Below are 17,460 nucleotides of genomic sequence, written 5' to 3'. Positions count from 1 at the left end.
CTCATAGTTCTCATAGTTAAGCTGGTAACAGGATCTCTTTTGAGGTGACTTGCAGCCAATGGCAGGGCTGCCACTGACCACTAGACAAGAACATTTGTTGCCAGCCCACCATCGATCCCCAATCAATAGTCTAAACGAGTGTCTTGCAGCCTTTTTCCAGTCACGGCACCCTTATAGAATTATGCACAATCTTGAGGCACCCCGGTCTAACATGTAAATCTAAAAATGCAAACTCCAGATAGGGGTCTGGTATGGCTTTTAAGGGGGACGCCCTTGCAATTGGAGCCCCCCCCCTCCCACTTTCACATCAGAGTCCCCCTTTGCATCAAGAGCCACATTTTACATTAGGGGCCCTCTTCTTTCACATCAGAACATTCTCTCACACTAGAAGCCCCCCTTCACCTACCCCACTTTCACATCAGAGCCCCCCTTTGCATCAAGAACCCCTTTTACAGCAGAAGCCCCCTGTTCACATTAGAAGCCCCCCTTTACATTAGAACACTCCCTTTCACATCAGAGTCCCCACCAGGAGCCCCCCATCTTTCACATCAGTCACCCCTCACACTAGGAACCCCCTTCAAATCAGAAACCCCCTTCTTTCACCTTAGTCTCCCCTCTCACACTAGAAGCCCCCCTTCACATCAGAAGCCTGCCTGCACCATGGAAAGGCATGAAGCCGTGCAAACATTTTCGAGGCACCCCTGAGGAAGCCTGAAGGCACCCTGGTGAGAAAGCCTGGTCTAAACATTTTATTACTGATCACACCAGAATAAGTACAACATTTCGAGGGCATGCAGGACCTCCTTATTGCATCCCTGATGAAGAGGTTGTGCATGCCCTCGTAATGTTGCACCTATTGTGATGTGATCACTTTAATAAACTTTTGGCCTTTTTGGTTTTGGATCAGTGGTGTGCTGGCGATGTACACTATGTTCTTGTCCATGATGATTTCGGTCAACCTGATATCGGTTGTTACCGCAAACTGGTGCCCAGGGATGTGTAGGATGGGAATATGTCATGTGCTGTGCCACTGCCAACTATGACACTCTGAGGAGGTGGGAGTGGCCACACACAATTCTACTACATCTGCATGACCATTCCCCCAACCATGAACAGAGTGGGCTAATGCAAGGTCCTGAGGCTAAGCTGGGGTTATGTAGACACTCAAAGGAGAACTATGAAGTGAGTGCTTTTCACTCACCTCATAGTTCTAGCCGACCTGTGACAATGAGACTGTCACAGGTCGGCTCAGTAGATCGGGAGATGAGCGAACACATACCGGCGCTCGCTCACTTCTCGATCCTGTCACGGCTCTCTGCCGTGACAGTGGAGGGGCTGGATTCCCCCTCCCCGCTCCACCAGCGCTGACTGGTGGAACGGATGGGGGAGGGGGCGGGTTACAGCTTGCTCTTCCTCTAGATAGGCAGAGCCAGCTGTCACTCACGCAGCTGGGCGGATCTCGACATCGATGTCGGGCTCCGCTCCGGCTGAGGCGTCTCAGTATACCGCGAGCTGTAGCTCCCTATATACTGAGCTTAGGGTGACGGGAGGACGCTAGTTTGTGTCCTCCCGTTACCCTAAGGAGAACTATGGGGGAAAGCCCTGACCCCATAGTTCTCCTTTAAGATGCAAATGGGGCTTTTAATCGATTTATTATTTATTTAACTTTACATGAATAAATTCCTGATGTGTCACAAGATACAGCAACAGTATGTTTCAGAAAAGCTCCACCTTTTATCAATAATGGATCATCCTTGAGCTCCAGTTAGTGAGTGTAGAACCCTCACGATGGTTGAGTGTAGAACCCTCACGATGGTTGAGTGTAGACCCCTCACGATGGTTAGTAGACCCCTGACCCCTCACGATGGTTAGTAGACCCCTGACCCCTCACGATGGTTAGTAGACCCCTCACCCCTCACGATGGTTAGTAGACCCCTCACGATGGTTAGTAGACCCCTGACCCCTCACGATGGTTAGTAGACCCCTGACCCCTCACGACCCCTCAGGATGGCGGCACAGTTATTCTCCACTAAGCAAAAATAATTATTTGCGTTACCTTTTGAGTTCATCACGATTCTAAACAATGTAACTATTTCTTTGTTTGTTTTCATCTCAGAAGTATTTTCAGAGCTCTGTAACATTCTCTGCACATTTCTCTGAATATTTCTGTGTACAGATCTGAAAACCAACCACACGTGTCCTAAGTTAAACAGTTGGTACCTCCTCTGTACATGTCATGCCAAGCGACCCTCCCAGGGTGTGGTGAGCTCCACACATCTGTCTTGGGTTTCTATGAGAATTATTTCATGAAATCAGCGAGCTTTGTACGCAGAACACCATCCGGGCAGCTGGGGGGAGGGGAGGTTGCCTCTGCGTATATGGCACCGGGTTCTTTTATTTGATGTAGTGTGAATATTTGGTACAATTTTTCTTTTTATAAAGTGAGCGATATCCTTGGCTGTCAACAGTATATATTTTGTTTATGGGTTTAGATACATGATGACAATTACTGGTCTTGTCCCTCCCCTATTCAGACGCGCTGCACGGCTTCCTGATACAGGAAGTATCAGGCTAGGCATCGGAGCATTTGGGCGAGTACGAGTACTTGCCCAAATACTCTGCATTGGCACTGATACTAGTATCGGTGCATCCCTAGTTTTTACATACATGCAGTACCTTAATGGACTTAATATCAGCCTTTTGCATGTGGACGGCTTCCCTGCTAATCAGGAAGCCAGGTGGTGAGTCATTACATGCCGCCTGGCTTCCTGAATGGGACTTCCGGTACTCGGTATTCGGTATCGGCGAGTACTGAAAAACAATATCGATATTCGATACCGAAATACCGGTGTTGTTGCATCCCTAGTAAAAACATACATTTAATGATGTATTAATGGCCACAGAGCGTCACTAAAGTGACATTAAAGGAGAACTATGGGGTCAGGGCTTTTCCCCATAGTTCTACTTAGGGTTTAAAGGCTAAATCCCCCCCCATACACTAATGTAAGGACTTACCTTACCTGATGCCTCTCAGTCCGATCATCTTCTTCCTTACTGTAGTTTTTAGCTGTCCCTCCAGCGCTGGTGCGAGTTTCCGATCCAGCGCTGACTCCTCTGTGCTAGCTGGCACTTCCTGTCCCACGGTGTCTGTGCGGTTGCACGCTGCTGCTCCATAGACTTACCTTGTGTCTCTCCTCGTCTCCCGGGCCGAAGATCCAACTGCGCATGCGCCCCAAGATCCTTTTGAGGCCGCCCGAGAAATTTCAGATGTTCGGACGGGAGCGTGCGCTGGGGGAAGACGCAGGTGAGTTTTATCCCCTTTGAAATTTTTTTGACATTTTTTTTTTTATCATTTAGCATCTATGTACTGCTTGCTGCTAGCCTTAGATATATGCAAAAACCTCCTGAGGGTTTATTAACCCTTTATTTCGGATCGTAGATCTGCCTGGAGCCCAAAAAAAGTAAGCCTTGCCTTTTTGTAAAATAAAGCACTTTAAAATCATACGATTGCAGGAATCCGGTCGGTAGTAATCCGGCTTCTTTGTTGCAGACTCGGCTGGGTTTTGCTTGTCCCAGCCGTGGCATTGGATGGCGAGATCCAGAACTGGAATAATAATATTTAAAAAAAACTGTTCGCAGTTTGAACTCCTGACCCAGCAGACGCTGTTTCTTTGCATGCTCTCGGCCCGTCCAGAAGGAAGAATTGGTTTAGCAGACAAGCTGGCAAGCCGAGCACAGAAGTCATGTAAGGATTAAGTCAGATTTGTGAGAAAAGGGCTCCTTTTTAAACAAAAAGGCCGCAGCAAAAGCCAAGACTGCAGGCTGAGGAATGCGATATTTCAGCAGAGCTGTCATGGAGTGACACTGGAATTCAGCATCACTCACCTGGCCCGGCCTTCTCCCCTTACCGAGCGCCAGCGATGGAGAGAGGCAGGCGATGGACACGGCCTTCCCGTCACTCTTTATCCTAAGTTTAAACGGTCCTTCTGGCCAAGAGACAACTCCCAGCAGCTCAGTTCCGAGCCGGTACTGCGAAGCATTGCGTTGTGTGGTTGTAGAAAGACGATGGTTGGTCCGGTCAAAGGGGGGAGAAATAAAATTTGCCCCCAATGGGTTTTCAAAGCATTTTGCAGTAAACTCCATTTTAGAAAAAACTGCAAATTTTGGTACCTTTTTTTGGCGATGTGTTGGAGGCAATTGGAAGCAAATTTTTGTTCAATTTCACCAAAGGCTAACTCAAGGTTGGCCAGTGTTATCTATCATCCTGGGAGCCCACTGGGCCCCAAAAATGTCTGTCTTACCTGCACATAAAAAACTAGATACTGTTTGGCAAAAAAAGTTTTGCTAAGATTGAGTTTCTTTTTCAATGGTTTTAGAGGTTTAGAGTCAAAATTTGTTCAGTTTCACCAAAGGCCAGCTCAAGGTTGTCCAGTGTTGTCGATCATCCCGGGAGCCCACTGGGCCACAAATTACTGTCTTATCTGCACATAAACTGGATACTGTGTCAAAAAAGTACCAAAATTCTCTTGTTTTGCTAAAATTTAGGGGTGTTTTTTCCCAATAGTTTGGAGTTAATTGGAGGCAAACTTTGTTCAGTTTCACCAAAGGCCAGCTCAAGGTTAGAAATATTTGTAGATCATCCCTGGAGCCCGTTGGGCCACAAATTTACGGTCTTATCTGCACATAAAATACTGTATAGTGTTTGGGGGGCAAAACTCGGTTTGATCAAAACCTGATAATTTTTTTACTTTTTTGGCAATGGGTTGAAGTCAATTGGAAGCAAATTGACTTCAAAGGTTAACTGAAGGTTGGCAAATTTTGCCGATCATCCCAAGAGCCCACTGGCCCACAAATGACTGTCTTATCTGCACATAAAATACAGTATAATGTTTATTTTATTTTTTTTTGTGTGAAATATTATTCATGAATATATTATAATGACTGTTTCAGGCCAGCAGGTGGAGCTGTTGGTTCTTCACACAATATTAGAGTAATCTTAGCTGTAGGGATGCACCGATACCGATACTAGTACTCGGCCAAATGCTCCGATGCCTAGCCAGATACTCGAACTTCTTGTATCGGGCAGCCGGGGAGCATGGAGCCGGCTTCCCGTCCAATCAGGAGGCCGGCAGGGTGTAATGACTCGCCTCCTAGCTTCCTGATTGGTCAATCAGGAAGCCGTAGAACGAGTCATTTCCTGCCCCCAGGCTGCCTGATTGGCCAAAAAGCTGGCTTCATGCTCCCTCGTCACCTGGTGAAGAGGGTGCATGGAGCCGGCTTCCCGGGCCAATCGGGAAGCCGGGCGCCGTGTAATGACTCACTGCCTGACTTCCTGGTCGAGAAGCTGGCCAATCAGGAAGCCAGGCAGCTAGTCATTACCAAATGGACCTGTCAATGAATTCTGAATGATTTCAGAAGAGTCCTAAACTGATGTCAAAAGCATGATGTGTTTGGCTGTTGACAAACCCAAAGTTTCATGGGTGCTCTCATACCAAAGCAGACCTCCACCTCTGGCAAGGTCTGCTTCTTCAAGTGCTCCCCCTCCTTCTCTGTCACAGGCCGGCTCTAACTATGAGGATGAGTGGAAATCACTCACCTCACAGTTCTCCTTTTAAAGTATCTGCGATACATTCACATTTCTCCGTCTTAGGTCTTTAAAAACACTTCTAGTATAAAATTGTTAGAAAATACAGGAATGCATAAACCGCTGAACACCCTTTTTTTACCAATCCCGGGTTTAAAAAATAGACTGCGTTAAAAAAAAAAAAAAAGCTTAGCATCTTCCTAAAACGGCATCAGAACTCCAGTTAACATTGGACATATTTACATGCTAAATTACATAATTGTATTCACACCCTTAGACAGGAAATTCAAGTAAAGCCGTGAAATATACTACTTGTAGCAAAGTTGTATGAGTTACCTGAGCTCCATTTAAGGTGACTTAGCCTAGGCTGAGATGCAATCCGTTTGCTGCATTTTATGCATTTCTTTCTCGATTAGCAGGGAACCCATCTCCATGCTTCCACTTCACCCAGTGATGAGGGAGCATGAAGCCGGCTTCCCGGCCCATCAGGAAGCTGCATCATTACACGGTGCCCGGCTTCCTGATTGGCCAGCCTCCCGACCAGTCAGGAAGCTGGGCAGCGAGTCATTACATGCTGTCCGGCTTCCTGACTGGCCAGAAAGCTGGCTCCGTGCTTCCTCGTCACAAGTGATGAGAGAGCATGGAGCCAGCTTCCCGGCCAATCATGGAAGCCGGACGGCGTGTAATGACTCGCTGCCCGGCTTCCTGGTACCGGGAGCTCAAGTATCGGGCTAGGCATTGGAGCATTTGGGAGAGTACGAGTACTCGCCCAAATACTCGGCATCAGCACCGATACTAGTATCGGTGCATCCCTAGTTTCATCCCTAAACCAACATCCCCATTCAGGAAGTAGATGATGGCCCTGGATAATTTCGAAACAGGTAGTGCCTTTATTCTGGAGGGAAAAGTACACTGCCTGGCCCAAAAAAGTCACCACATGGATTTCAGGCAGTGTTGTGATCTGGGGTTGCTTCAGATGGTCAGGTCTAGGTTCAGCAAAGTTATGTCCCCCAAAAAATGAGGTCAGCTGCTTCCCTGAATATATTGAATGACCCGGTTTTTCCATCAATGGATTTTTCTTTCCTGATGGCATATTGGGCATATTCCAAGATGACAATGCCAGAATTCATCGGGATCAAATTGTAAGAGTGGCTCAGGGATCATGAGACATCATTGTCACACATGAATTGGCCACCACAGAGTCCAGACCTTAATCCCTTTGAGAATCTTAGAGCGTGTGACTGCTCATGAAGTCTAGGGGGTAGAAACTTAGATGTAATACTTGCTGTATTCCTCATTTTGGAAGACTTCCGGCACTCCCCTCTTCTCTGATGCTCCTTGTGGATGGACCTTGGCCATCGTCTCGTATGACAACTTTTGGTTCTGTATAGTTTACAATGACATCAGAGTGTGGCCACTGGCTGTAATGCATAAGAGAAGAGATTTGGGGGGACCGGTAGCATGGCATGGAGGAAGCCTACCAGAATATGGTAAGTATTGCAGCCTATCCCTCTACCCATAGACTTAGAGAGCACACTTAACCTTTGTAGTGTGGGAAGGCCCCAACTAATGGTTTCTTTTTTTTCTCCTCCTGATGCATTAAGATGAAACTGTATGTCTGATACTAGGTCCATTATAAGGTCTCGAAACAAAATCCTTTGAAGTAGGTTGCAGCCATATTTAATCCCCATAGCATATAGAACAAAGACAGCGATAAGACCAGTCAGCAGTAAGATGGCTGACAGTTCCTGGATGTATATGAAAGCATTGAACGCCAAGTCCATCAACTCTTCACTCATAGCCGAGATGACTTAAGTGGATGGATTTTTGGAAGCGGCTTTCACATACACCTAATACTCTGCTAACAGCTGATAAGATGGAATACTTTGATTTGGATTGTCCAGACAGAGGATCAAGAATCTATTGCCAATCATTATTGGCCCATCTTCACCAGGTTCATTACCATGCTCCGTCAAAATCTTACATTGACGGCCCTCCATAAGACTTTTAATCTTTTGCCTGGTGGGATCTTTCATTGTAGTCATTAGGATTTTTTTAATGTCATATTTTTCATTCTCTCGTGTCTTGATTTGTGAGCGCCGATCCTGTGACACAGACTCGGTACCCCTTCCAAGATGGCTGGGCACACGCCAGTTTAAGAAATGCCCTATTGTTACCATGCCAGAGACTGTATGGGATACAGTACAGCTTCATTGGAATCCGCTTTTCAGAGGGAAGGGAATATTACACCAACCTACTAATTGTTTACTTCACCGCAGACAAATTGGCAGTGGCACTGTGCCTTTCATTAGCAGCACAACAAATTAATAACGTGTTTTTCTTTGTAACAGACTGGAACGTCTTCTAGAATTCGCTGATTTATGATTTTATCGAAAGATAACGTGACGCTCCATTGACTGAAAATAAATATTTAGCTCATTGGCCTGTTTTTTTAAATCTTGCCAGGTTTTTTTTATTTTTGGTTCACAATGCTTTGGCCTATGGTGAGGCGTTCCTGATTTTGTGTCAAAGATGAAAAAGTTGTTGTCTTATCTCTGTGTTCCATGTGACTGCTGCATGACTATATTTGAATGTGAACTGGGGGATCCCGAATACCCCCTCCTTCCCCCTTGATGAGCACCAGTAGAGTTTGTTGGTATGAGTTTATGGCTACCCAATCATAGAACAAACCAGTGACGTGCCTTGCCCTGTCCCACCGAAGCCCCAGCTCGGTAACCAAGCTGTGTGGGGAGGAGCAAGGGAGGAGACGGGGAGGAGCCTCCTTGTCCCTCAATTGCTCTTCACTGGTGAGGCATCGAGATCGATGTCCTCACTCTTTTTTTTTTTCTCCTTTTTTTTAGCTTGGACCAATGGCTCTCTGCCATTGGTCCGTCCAAGTCATCCGCAGAGCTCACGCCTCTAACACAGAGTAGAGGCTGTGACAGCTCTTGCCTCACCAAGTTTATTTGTACCTGCTTGTGTTCTGAAGATAATGAGCACAGGCCATGGCTCACTTTTTCTTTCAACAGTAGTTGAGTTGTAGGCTTTGAGTTAGGGATGACCATTCTCTATATGCTCTCCATGGAATCCTGTGCGCAGCTGAAAACTGGCGGCGGGCCCTGCAGAAGGTGCAGTTACACTTTTTAAGCCTGTTGTCACCATTTTGGTTAAATGCATTGGCGGTACCTTTCAGTATGCTGAACAGATGGTCATTTTCACTCATCCCTACTTTGGACTGACTACAAACTTGCAAGAAATCTCAGCTTTGTGGGAAGTGTTTTATTCGGCTTCACCTACTACTATAATATTGTTGTTGGAGAAATTGAGTCGTAAATAAGTTTTGGCATGCTTAGAAAGAACTCTGTTTTGGTGAAAGCGGTATAGGGGTCTTTTGTTGATGTAGATTCATGCAGCCCTATTTGAAACCTCTTGATAAATGAAATGACCTGTATCTTACAGGTGAAACTCGAATAATTAGAATATCGTGCAAAAGTAATTGCAGTAAGTGCTGCAAAAGGGGCCCAAACCAATTACTGAGTACATATGCATGCTTGTACTTTTCAGAGGTCCGATATTGTTCCATGTACAATCCTTGTTTTATAGATTGCATGTAATAATCTACTTTTTTGAGGTTGTGGATTTGGGGTTTTTGGGGGTTTCATGAGCTGTAAGCCATAATCATCACAATTATGACAAACCACGGCTTGAATTATCTTGCTTTGCATGTAATGAGTCTCTCTCATATATTAGTTTCACCTTTTAAGTTGCATTAGTGAAATAAATGAACTTTGCACGATATTCTAATTATTCGAGTTTCACCTGTATGTCCCAAAGAAATGTTTTTTTGTTCCATCACTCACTGTAATTGAGCCATCAGTGTTTGCCTTCTCACATATTTTTGGACTGGCAACTGTAACACTGTAGCATGGTTTTTGTGATAATGGCAAAAATTCCTTCTTGATCATGGTATCTCCCATGCGTGAGAAGTAAATCTGTTTTTGTTGGTCCAAGAGTGGCTTTTGTAGGTTTAGAAACTTTTATGGTGTTGGGGTGGAGGACTTGAGTATCAAAGTTGCTAACAAGTGCATGCTGCTTAGAAGAATGGAGATGGAAAGTATACGGTTGGTTCTGTTAAGTCATTGGGCAATATGCCCAATGACTTGTATTTTCTTGTGTCCGTTTAGATGTTTAATTTATATTTTCTTTGCCCCTTTTATGTTTTGGTTATGTATCAAGTTGGTGTTTGGCCGGCTTGCATTAAATATATCACTTGGATGGTCCATATACCACTGTGGTTAGATTTTGTTTGGTCTCTCTGGTTTCTAACATCCCAGTGTAAAAAATAACATAAAATTGGCATGGTTAGAATTGTAAATGTTATAAAAGCACATGCATGTTGACATGTTTTTGGAGCATCAATGCATGCATTTTATAATGGCCCTTAATGTGAATCTATGCACGTTTTTGCCCATGCAGTACATTACGACGAGTGAATTCACAGTGCTGTAGGCCGCTGAAGGGTCAGGTGGGTTGGTTTACCGCATTGCATCGTAGTGGTCTTCAGCTTAATTGCCAGATTGTCCTCAATACCTGACCAGCCCTAACATAGGGGCAGAAGATCACCTACAGCAAAAAAGCAGTTGGGGGGGGCTTCAGCCTTCCCCCTGGAGGCCGATGTATAACAGGAGCGGATATCACTGTATTGTAAGCTGACTGTATGTACAGTGTGGCCCGCATTTTTATGGTCCGTCCCAGTCAATCTAAAACTGACCCCACAGAATTTAGTGTGATCCTTTTGAGATCAAATCCCTCTTGGACATTCCTCATCTTCTGTCCCATTGACAAGTTGTCCCCAGGACCAACATGGAGAGCTATTGTTCCCACTCTATCAAAAGCTTAAAATTTTTTTTGTCTATAGACGCCGTAATAATAAGTAACAAAACAAGAGATATTTGTTGTGTTTTGATCGAACTTCTAAATAACTTTTTGTCTTGCATTGAACTGATTGTCAGTGTCGCTTCTAAACCTATTTTTTGTTTCTTCTCTTTCAGGCTGACAGGGAATGAACCTTTGACAATTCTCTCTCTGACCTCAGAACCGGAGGGAGCGGCAGAGAAAGCCCACTACAAAATCTGTGACCGCCTCAAGCTTGAGCGCAAGCAACGCAGGATGTGCCGGAGAGACCCCGGGGTAGCGGAGACCCTCTTGGAGGCGATTAGCATGAGCGCTCAAGAGTGCGAGTATCAATTCCACTTCGAGCGATGGAACTGTACTCTAGAGGGACGATACCGGGACAGCTTACTAAATCGAGGTAAATCTGGCATAGCTGATACAGAAATTCCTGAAGAGTACATTGTGGAATTCCAATGAGCTGTGTGGGTGGTGCAGGATCTTATTGTAGGTAGTACAGGAGATGGTATGAAGAATGTCTCTTTGAACTGCTGGCAATGAGTAAGGTCATCAATATGTAGATTCATGCAGCCCTATTTGAAACCTCTTGATAAATGAAATGACCTGTATCTTACAGGTGAAACTCGAATAATTAGAATATCGTGCAAAAGTAATTGCAGTAAGTGCTGCAAAAGGGGCCCAAACCAATTACTGAGTACATATGCATGCTTGTACTTTTCAGAGGTCCGATATTGTTCCATGTACAATCCTTGTTTTATAGATTGCATGTAATAATCTACTTTTTTGAGGTTGTGGATTTGGGGTTTTTGGGGGTTTCATGAGCTGTAAGCCATAATCATCACAATTATGACAAACCACGGCTTGAATTATCTTGCTTTGCATGTAATGAGTCTCTCTCATATATTAGTTTCACCTTTTAAGTTGCATTAGTGAAATAAATGAACTTTGCACGATATTCTAATTATTCGAGTTTCACCTGTATGTCCCAAAGAAATGTTTTTTTGTTCCATCACTCACTGTAATTGAGCCATCAGTGTTTGCCTTCTCACATATTTTTGGACTGGCAACTGTAACACTGTAGCATGGTTTTTGTGATAATGGCAAAAATTCCTTCTTGATCATGGTATCTCCCATGCGTGAGAAGTAAATCTGTTTTTGTTGGTCCAAGAGTGGCTTTTGTAGGTTTAGAAACTTTTATGGTGTTGGGGTGGAGGACTTGAGTATCAAAGTTGCTAACAAGTGCATGCTGCTTAGAAGAATGGAGATGGAAAGTATACGGTTGGTTCTGTTAAGTCATTGGGCAATATGCCCAATGACTTGTATTTTCTTGTGTCCGTTTAGATGTTTAATTTATATTTTCTTTGCCCCTTTTATGTTTTGGTTATGTATCAAGTTGGTGTTTGGCCGGCTTGCATTAAATATATCACTTGGATGGTCCATATACCACTGTGGTTAGATTTTGTTTGGTCTCTCTGGTTTCTAACATCCCAGTGTAAAAAATAACATAAAATTGGCATGGTTAGAATTGTAAATGTTATAAAAGCACATGCATGTTGACATGTTTTTGGAGCATCAATGCATGCATTTTATAATGGCCCTTAATGTGAATCTATGCACGTTTTTGCCCATGCAGTACATTACGACGAGTGAATTCACAGTGCTGTAGGCCGCTGAAGGGTCAGGTGGGTTGGTTTACCGCATTGCATCGTAGTGGTCTTCAGCTTAATTGCCAGATTGTCCTCAATACCTGACCAGCCCTAACATAGGGGCAGAAGATCACCTACAGCAAAAAAGCAGTTGGGGGGGGCTTCAGCCTTCCCCCTGGAGGCCGATGTATAACAGGAGCGGATATCACTGTATTGTAAGCTGACTGTATGTACAGTGTGGCCCGCATTTTTATGGTCCGTCCCAGTCAATCTAAAACTGACCCCACAGAATTTAGTGTGATCCTTTTGAGATCAAATCCCTCTTGGACATTCCTCATCTTCTGTCCCATTGACAAGTTGTCCCCAGGACCAACATGGAGAGCTATTGTTCCCACTCTATCAAAAGCTTAAAATTTTTTTTGTCTATAGACGCCGTAATAATAAGTAACAAAACAAGAGATATTTGTTGTGTTTTGATCGAACTTCTAAATAACTTTTTGTCTTGCATTGAACTGATTGTCAGTGTCGCTTCTAAACCTATTTTTTGTTTCTTCTCTTTCAGGCTGACAGGGAATGAACCTTTGACAATTCTCTCTCTGACCTCAGAACCGGAGGGAGCGGCAGAGAAAGCCCACTACAAAATCTGTGACCGCCTCAAGCTTGAGCGCAAGCAACGCAGGATGTGCCGGAGAGACCCCGGGGTAGCGGAGACCCTCTTGGAGGCGATTAGCATGAGCGCTCAAGAGTGCGAGTATCAATTCCACTTCGAGCGATGGAACTGTACTCTAGAGGGACGATACCGGGACAGCTTACTAAATCGAGGTAAATCTGGCATAGCTGATACAGAAATTCCTGAAGAGTACATTGTGGAATTCCAATGAGCTGTGTGGGTGGTGCAGGATCTTATTGTAGGTAGTACAGGAGATGGTATGAAGAATGTCTCTTTGAACTGCTGGCAATGAGTAAGGTCATCAATAACTTTGTCAAATTGAAGCTGTAGATTTGCATCATCACTCCATGGCTCCATTGCGGTTGTCAATTTCTTTGGTCCTGCTCCAATCAACCTCACTTCCTGCAAATTAAAAATGACGGCTTTTAAAATTGCTTTGTATTAGATGTCAGATGGACCATCTGATCTTCCAATCATTGCTTATTCTTTGTGAAAGAAAGTCACCCCACACAGAGGTAGAAGAGCAGAACACAAGAAGTGGATAGATTTATTCCTCGAGTCACGAAGTTGACTTCATAGATTGCTTTGCTGGGACTGGTCAGCCTGTTCCTCCAGTTGGCAGCTGCAATCGGAAGCAGCTGGTTGATGTTGAATGGGTTGGCCGGTCTATGATATCTGCAAAGATCTGAAGATTAGCTGGCAAATACTCATCCAGTTGGTGAAGCTCTAAAAGGTTCCTTGGACCTCTTACCAGATTGATACAGTATTGTAGGCAGAGCATAGGTCTCTTACCTGCAGTCACTGAGCAAGCCAAGAGGAATTTGCCTAATATATTGAAATAGGTCTTTGCTAAGCCTTTGGGTCAGGTCACACTGGTGATCCTGTGCTGGCAGGTTGGCTTTGGAGGACCCAGCAGGGAGTGAAACCATTGCCTGCTTGTATGAGTCTCTCTTGCCAGTGACTCAAGATTTGCAGTGTTTTTAGTAGCAAGGGAACAACACATACAGTACATAGCAGGTATGTGTTCTACAAGCCTTTATTGGTCCTGTAGCTGGTGAATTATTTTTAGCAGTAGGATTGTAGGATGTACTGCATCACCTTGAGTTGAAGGCCTTGTTTTGATTATAGTAAAGTGGAAGTTCACCCTAGAATTGCTCTATATAAACACTAACACCTATACTGTAATAAATGCATAGCACCATGTTTGACTTCTATCTGCACTCCGCTTGTCCGGCCATCAGCACTGGAAACTGCAGGACATTTACCAGGGGTGCCATGCAACTTGTGGTGCAGAGGAGTCCTACTGCACTCCTTATTGGTATAGCCCTTGTGGTGGGTGCTGTAGTGACTGCGGATGGCGCCGCTTCAGATCCAAATAGTAAAGTATGTCACCAGCACACCGTGGTTCAATCTTCTTCAAGCAGTGATTATTTCATTGACGCACACACATCTTGTCACATTGCAACGTTTTGTGGCCACTCGGGGGCCCTTCATAGTTATGCCTGATGGAAGGGAGTGGCCCCAAAACGTTGCAATGTGACAAGATGTGTGTGCGTCAATGAAATGATCACTGCTTGAAGATTGAACCACGGTGTGCTGGGAACATTCTTCACTATATGCAACTCATGGTGACGCTCAGCCCGCCTCATGCTGTTTAAGTCTTTATCAGCATCAAGGCCCAGAGGAAGCATTTCCCAGTCAGTCTTTGCAATCATAAGACCTAGATAGCATGGAGGGGGTTTGGTGTCGCTGGCAAATGGCTGGCAGTTTCTAGTGCTGATTGCTGGACAACCAGAGAGTGGACAGAAGTCAACCATGGTGCTACGGATTTATCAATGTACATGAGTTATATGGCTGTTAAATGTTCAAAGAGTAATTGTAGGACGAACGTCCTCCTCAAGTAACGGCATGTACATCATGACTTTATACTGGTAAGGTGGACATTTCAATTAGAATGTCATCAGTTTGGTGAAATACATTGAAGTCAATGGAGAAGGTGAAATTGAGATGGTTTTCTTGGTGGTCTTAGGTTCATTAGGTTTTAAATGACTTCTGATGGTTACATAATCTCCTTGACTATCCTGAACATGTTGTGGTGCCAGAATGCCCCCTAATTGTCCCTTTTTATTTGGGATTTTTTTGGCTTTCTTTTTCAGGTAAAAGATATTGTGTACTAGTTAAAATAATGGAAAGCCACGCTATATACATATCCAAATACAGGAAAAGCTGTGTCCTGAATGCTGTTCTGTAGAGTGCCGACTGTGGTCCCATTAAGACACCAGCCTGAGGCGCTCTGTTTTCGGCCATGTGACTGCAATTTTTTAATTTAATTGGACTCGACTGCAAAGAACCGCACTTTATGGAAGACCAGGATACTTATCCTGGTGTGCTTGCTTTTGTGACCTGAACCTGTTGTGTTGTATGTTGTGTGAATGGTCACATTGGAGATATACCCAGGGCGGGGCAGGGCAGGCCCACCATTTGAGCAGAGTTAGGGCTCTCTGGTACTTGGGGGGAGGGAGGGCTATTCATAACCTTATACTAAATGTGGGTCTGGAACAGGACTCGTATGGAAGTTCTGGCCATTTGAGCAGAGTAGGGCTCTCTGGTACTTGGGGGGGGCCTATTCATAACTTTATACTAAATGTGGGTCTGGAACAGGACTCGTATGGAAGTTCTGGCAGGTGAGGTTACTACTAAACCTACTGTTGAGATTGAAATGCCCCACCACCCAAACTGCAAAGCCGTTTAGAGCTGCGAAATGACATTAACACCCCCTGAGTGAGCTCGATCTGTACCAGTGTGAAGGCAAATGCGGCTTGTATGATTTTTATGTCGACACTGACACCCCGAGGTGAAGCCAAATACAAGAACTGGTCCTGGCCCTCACCAGTCCAGCTACTCGTATTTGTTTCATCCAGAATGGAGAATTCCATCCAGCACTTTGACAATTATCCACTTTGACAAAGCTGTGTGAATGTTATTCCTTGTAACATCTGCTGAAATGCTCATCGTAAATGTGACCTGATACCGCCCTGCCTCGCGTCTGCATTGTCTATTAACCCCAATAAGCCTTAAGAGCGTTTTGGCTCTCAGTGACCGCGACAACCGATTAGCCTTAAATCAGGAATTATGGAGCTCTTTAGAAGCTTGCTGGCAACAGGGATCCACTGAGAGAGATGGAAATGGAAATAAAAATGGCTGATGGTGAGGATGTGAACACGGTTATGTACAGTCTGCACATGTAGGTGATCCTGATTTGTAGGGAGTCTGTCCACAGTAGTGAAGAATGCATTTAAATGCAGCAGTTCACTAATTTAAAGTAAAATGTTTCCACTATTGGTGTCCGTGACCGGATTAAAGTCTACATCAGGGGAAGGCAAATGCTGGCCCTCTAACTGTCTAGAAATTACGAATCCCATCATGCATCTGCCTCTGGGAGTCATGCCTGGGGCTGCCAGTCTTTCAATGCATAATGGGATTTGTAGTTGCACCACAGCTGGAGGGCCAGAGTTTGCCTACTACTGGTCTACGGGAATTCTTTCCAGTCTGTCACCATATGCAGCAACTGTATGCATTGTCAAAAATACTGTAACATGTTATCGTTAAGTCATCCTTGAGCTCCGCGCAGTGACTCAGTCTATGCTCAGATGATGTCATCAGTCTGCTGCAGGCAGAAGGAAGCATTTCCTCACTTTCCCCTCTTCTAGTGATCTGTCTGAGGAAATGCTTCCCCCTGCCTGCAGCACTTTCCCCCTCCTCCAGTGATCAGTCTTCTGCAGGCAGGAGAAAGCAATTCCTCAGTCTCCTTTCCCCCAGTGATCAGTCTGCTGCAGGCAGGAGAAAGCAATTCCTCAGTCTCCTTTCCCCCAGTGATCAGTCTTCTGCAGGCAGAAGGAAGCATTTCCTCACTTTCCCCTCCTCTAGTGATCAGTCTTCTGCAGGCAGGAGGAAGCATTTCCACAATCTCCCCTCCCCCAGTGATCTGTCTGAGGAAATGCTTCCCCCTGCCTGCAGCACTTTCCCCTCCTCTAGGGATCAGTCTTCTGCAGGCCGGAGGAAGCATTTCCACAATCTCCCCTCCCCCAGTGATCTGTCTGAGGAAATGCTTCCTCCGGCCTGCAGAAGACTGATCCCTAGAGGAGGGGAAAGTGCTGCAGGCAGGGGGAAGCATTTCCTCACTTTCCCCTCCTCTAGGGATCAGTCTTCTGCAGGCCGGAGGAAGCATTTCCTCACTTTCCCCTCCTCCAGTGATCAGTCTACTGCAGGCAGGAGGAAGCAATTCCTCAGTCTCCTCTCCCCCAGGTGTTCACTTTTTAAATGTGCAGAACACTTGACAATGGCAAGTCTCTTGCAGGATATGAAAGGCCAGTAGCCATCATCCTGCAGACGTTGCTGGGATTGAGCCCCCTAGACAAAACAAGCACTGGGTGGTGGGGGTAGCTCCACTGCAGGGTTTTCTTTACTCTGAGGTCTTATTTAGTATTTTATACAGTCAGACTAATTTATGATGGGCGTGGACTTGGCTGGCGCGGCGACTATCTGTCACAAACAGCAATGGATCGTCTCGAAGGGCATCTCTCTCCATGTCTTCATCGGAAAAGGATTGGACTTTGTGAGCCCGAGCTCCTCAGAATAACGTAGCATCT

The 17,460-nt window shown here is 45.1% G+C and overlaps 1 protein-coding gene across 1 annotated transcript in view; it reads left to right on the top strand.

The window, feature by feature from the left end:
• Positions 1 to 17,460, top strand: part of WNT9A (Wnt family member 9A) — a 93,014-nt gene that overhangs the window by 62,598 nt on the left and 12,956 nt on the right. Inside the window, exon 2 of the mRNA XM_018558642.1 lies at positions 10,636 to 10,895. Coding sequence (XP_018414144.1) covers positions 10,636 to 10,895 — 260 coding nt within the window. The remainder of the gene's footprint in view (positions 1 to 10,635; positions 10,896 to 17,460) is intronic.

The sequence above is a fragment of the Nanorana parkeri genome, unplaced genomic scaffold (genome assembly GCF_000935625.1).
Source record: "Nanorana parkeri isolate BGI_ZX_2015 unplaced genomic scaffold, ASM93562v1 scaffold351, whole genome shotgun sequence".
In the NCBI taxonomy this organism is placed as follows: Eukaryota; Metazoa; Chordata; class Amphibia; order Anura; family Dicroglossidae; genus Nanorana; species Nanorana parkeri.
Note: the sequence above shows the minus strand (reverse complement) of the source record. Positions and strands in the feature narration are given on the sequence as shown.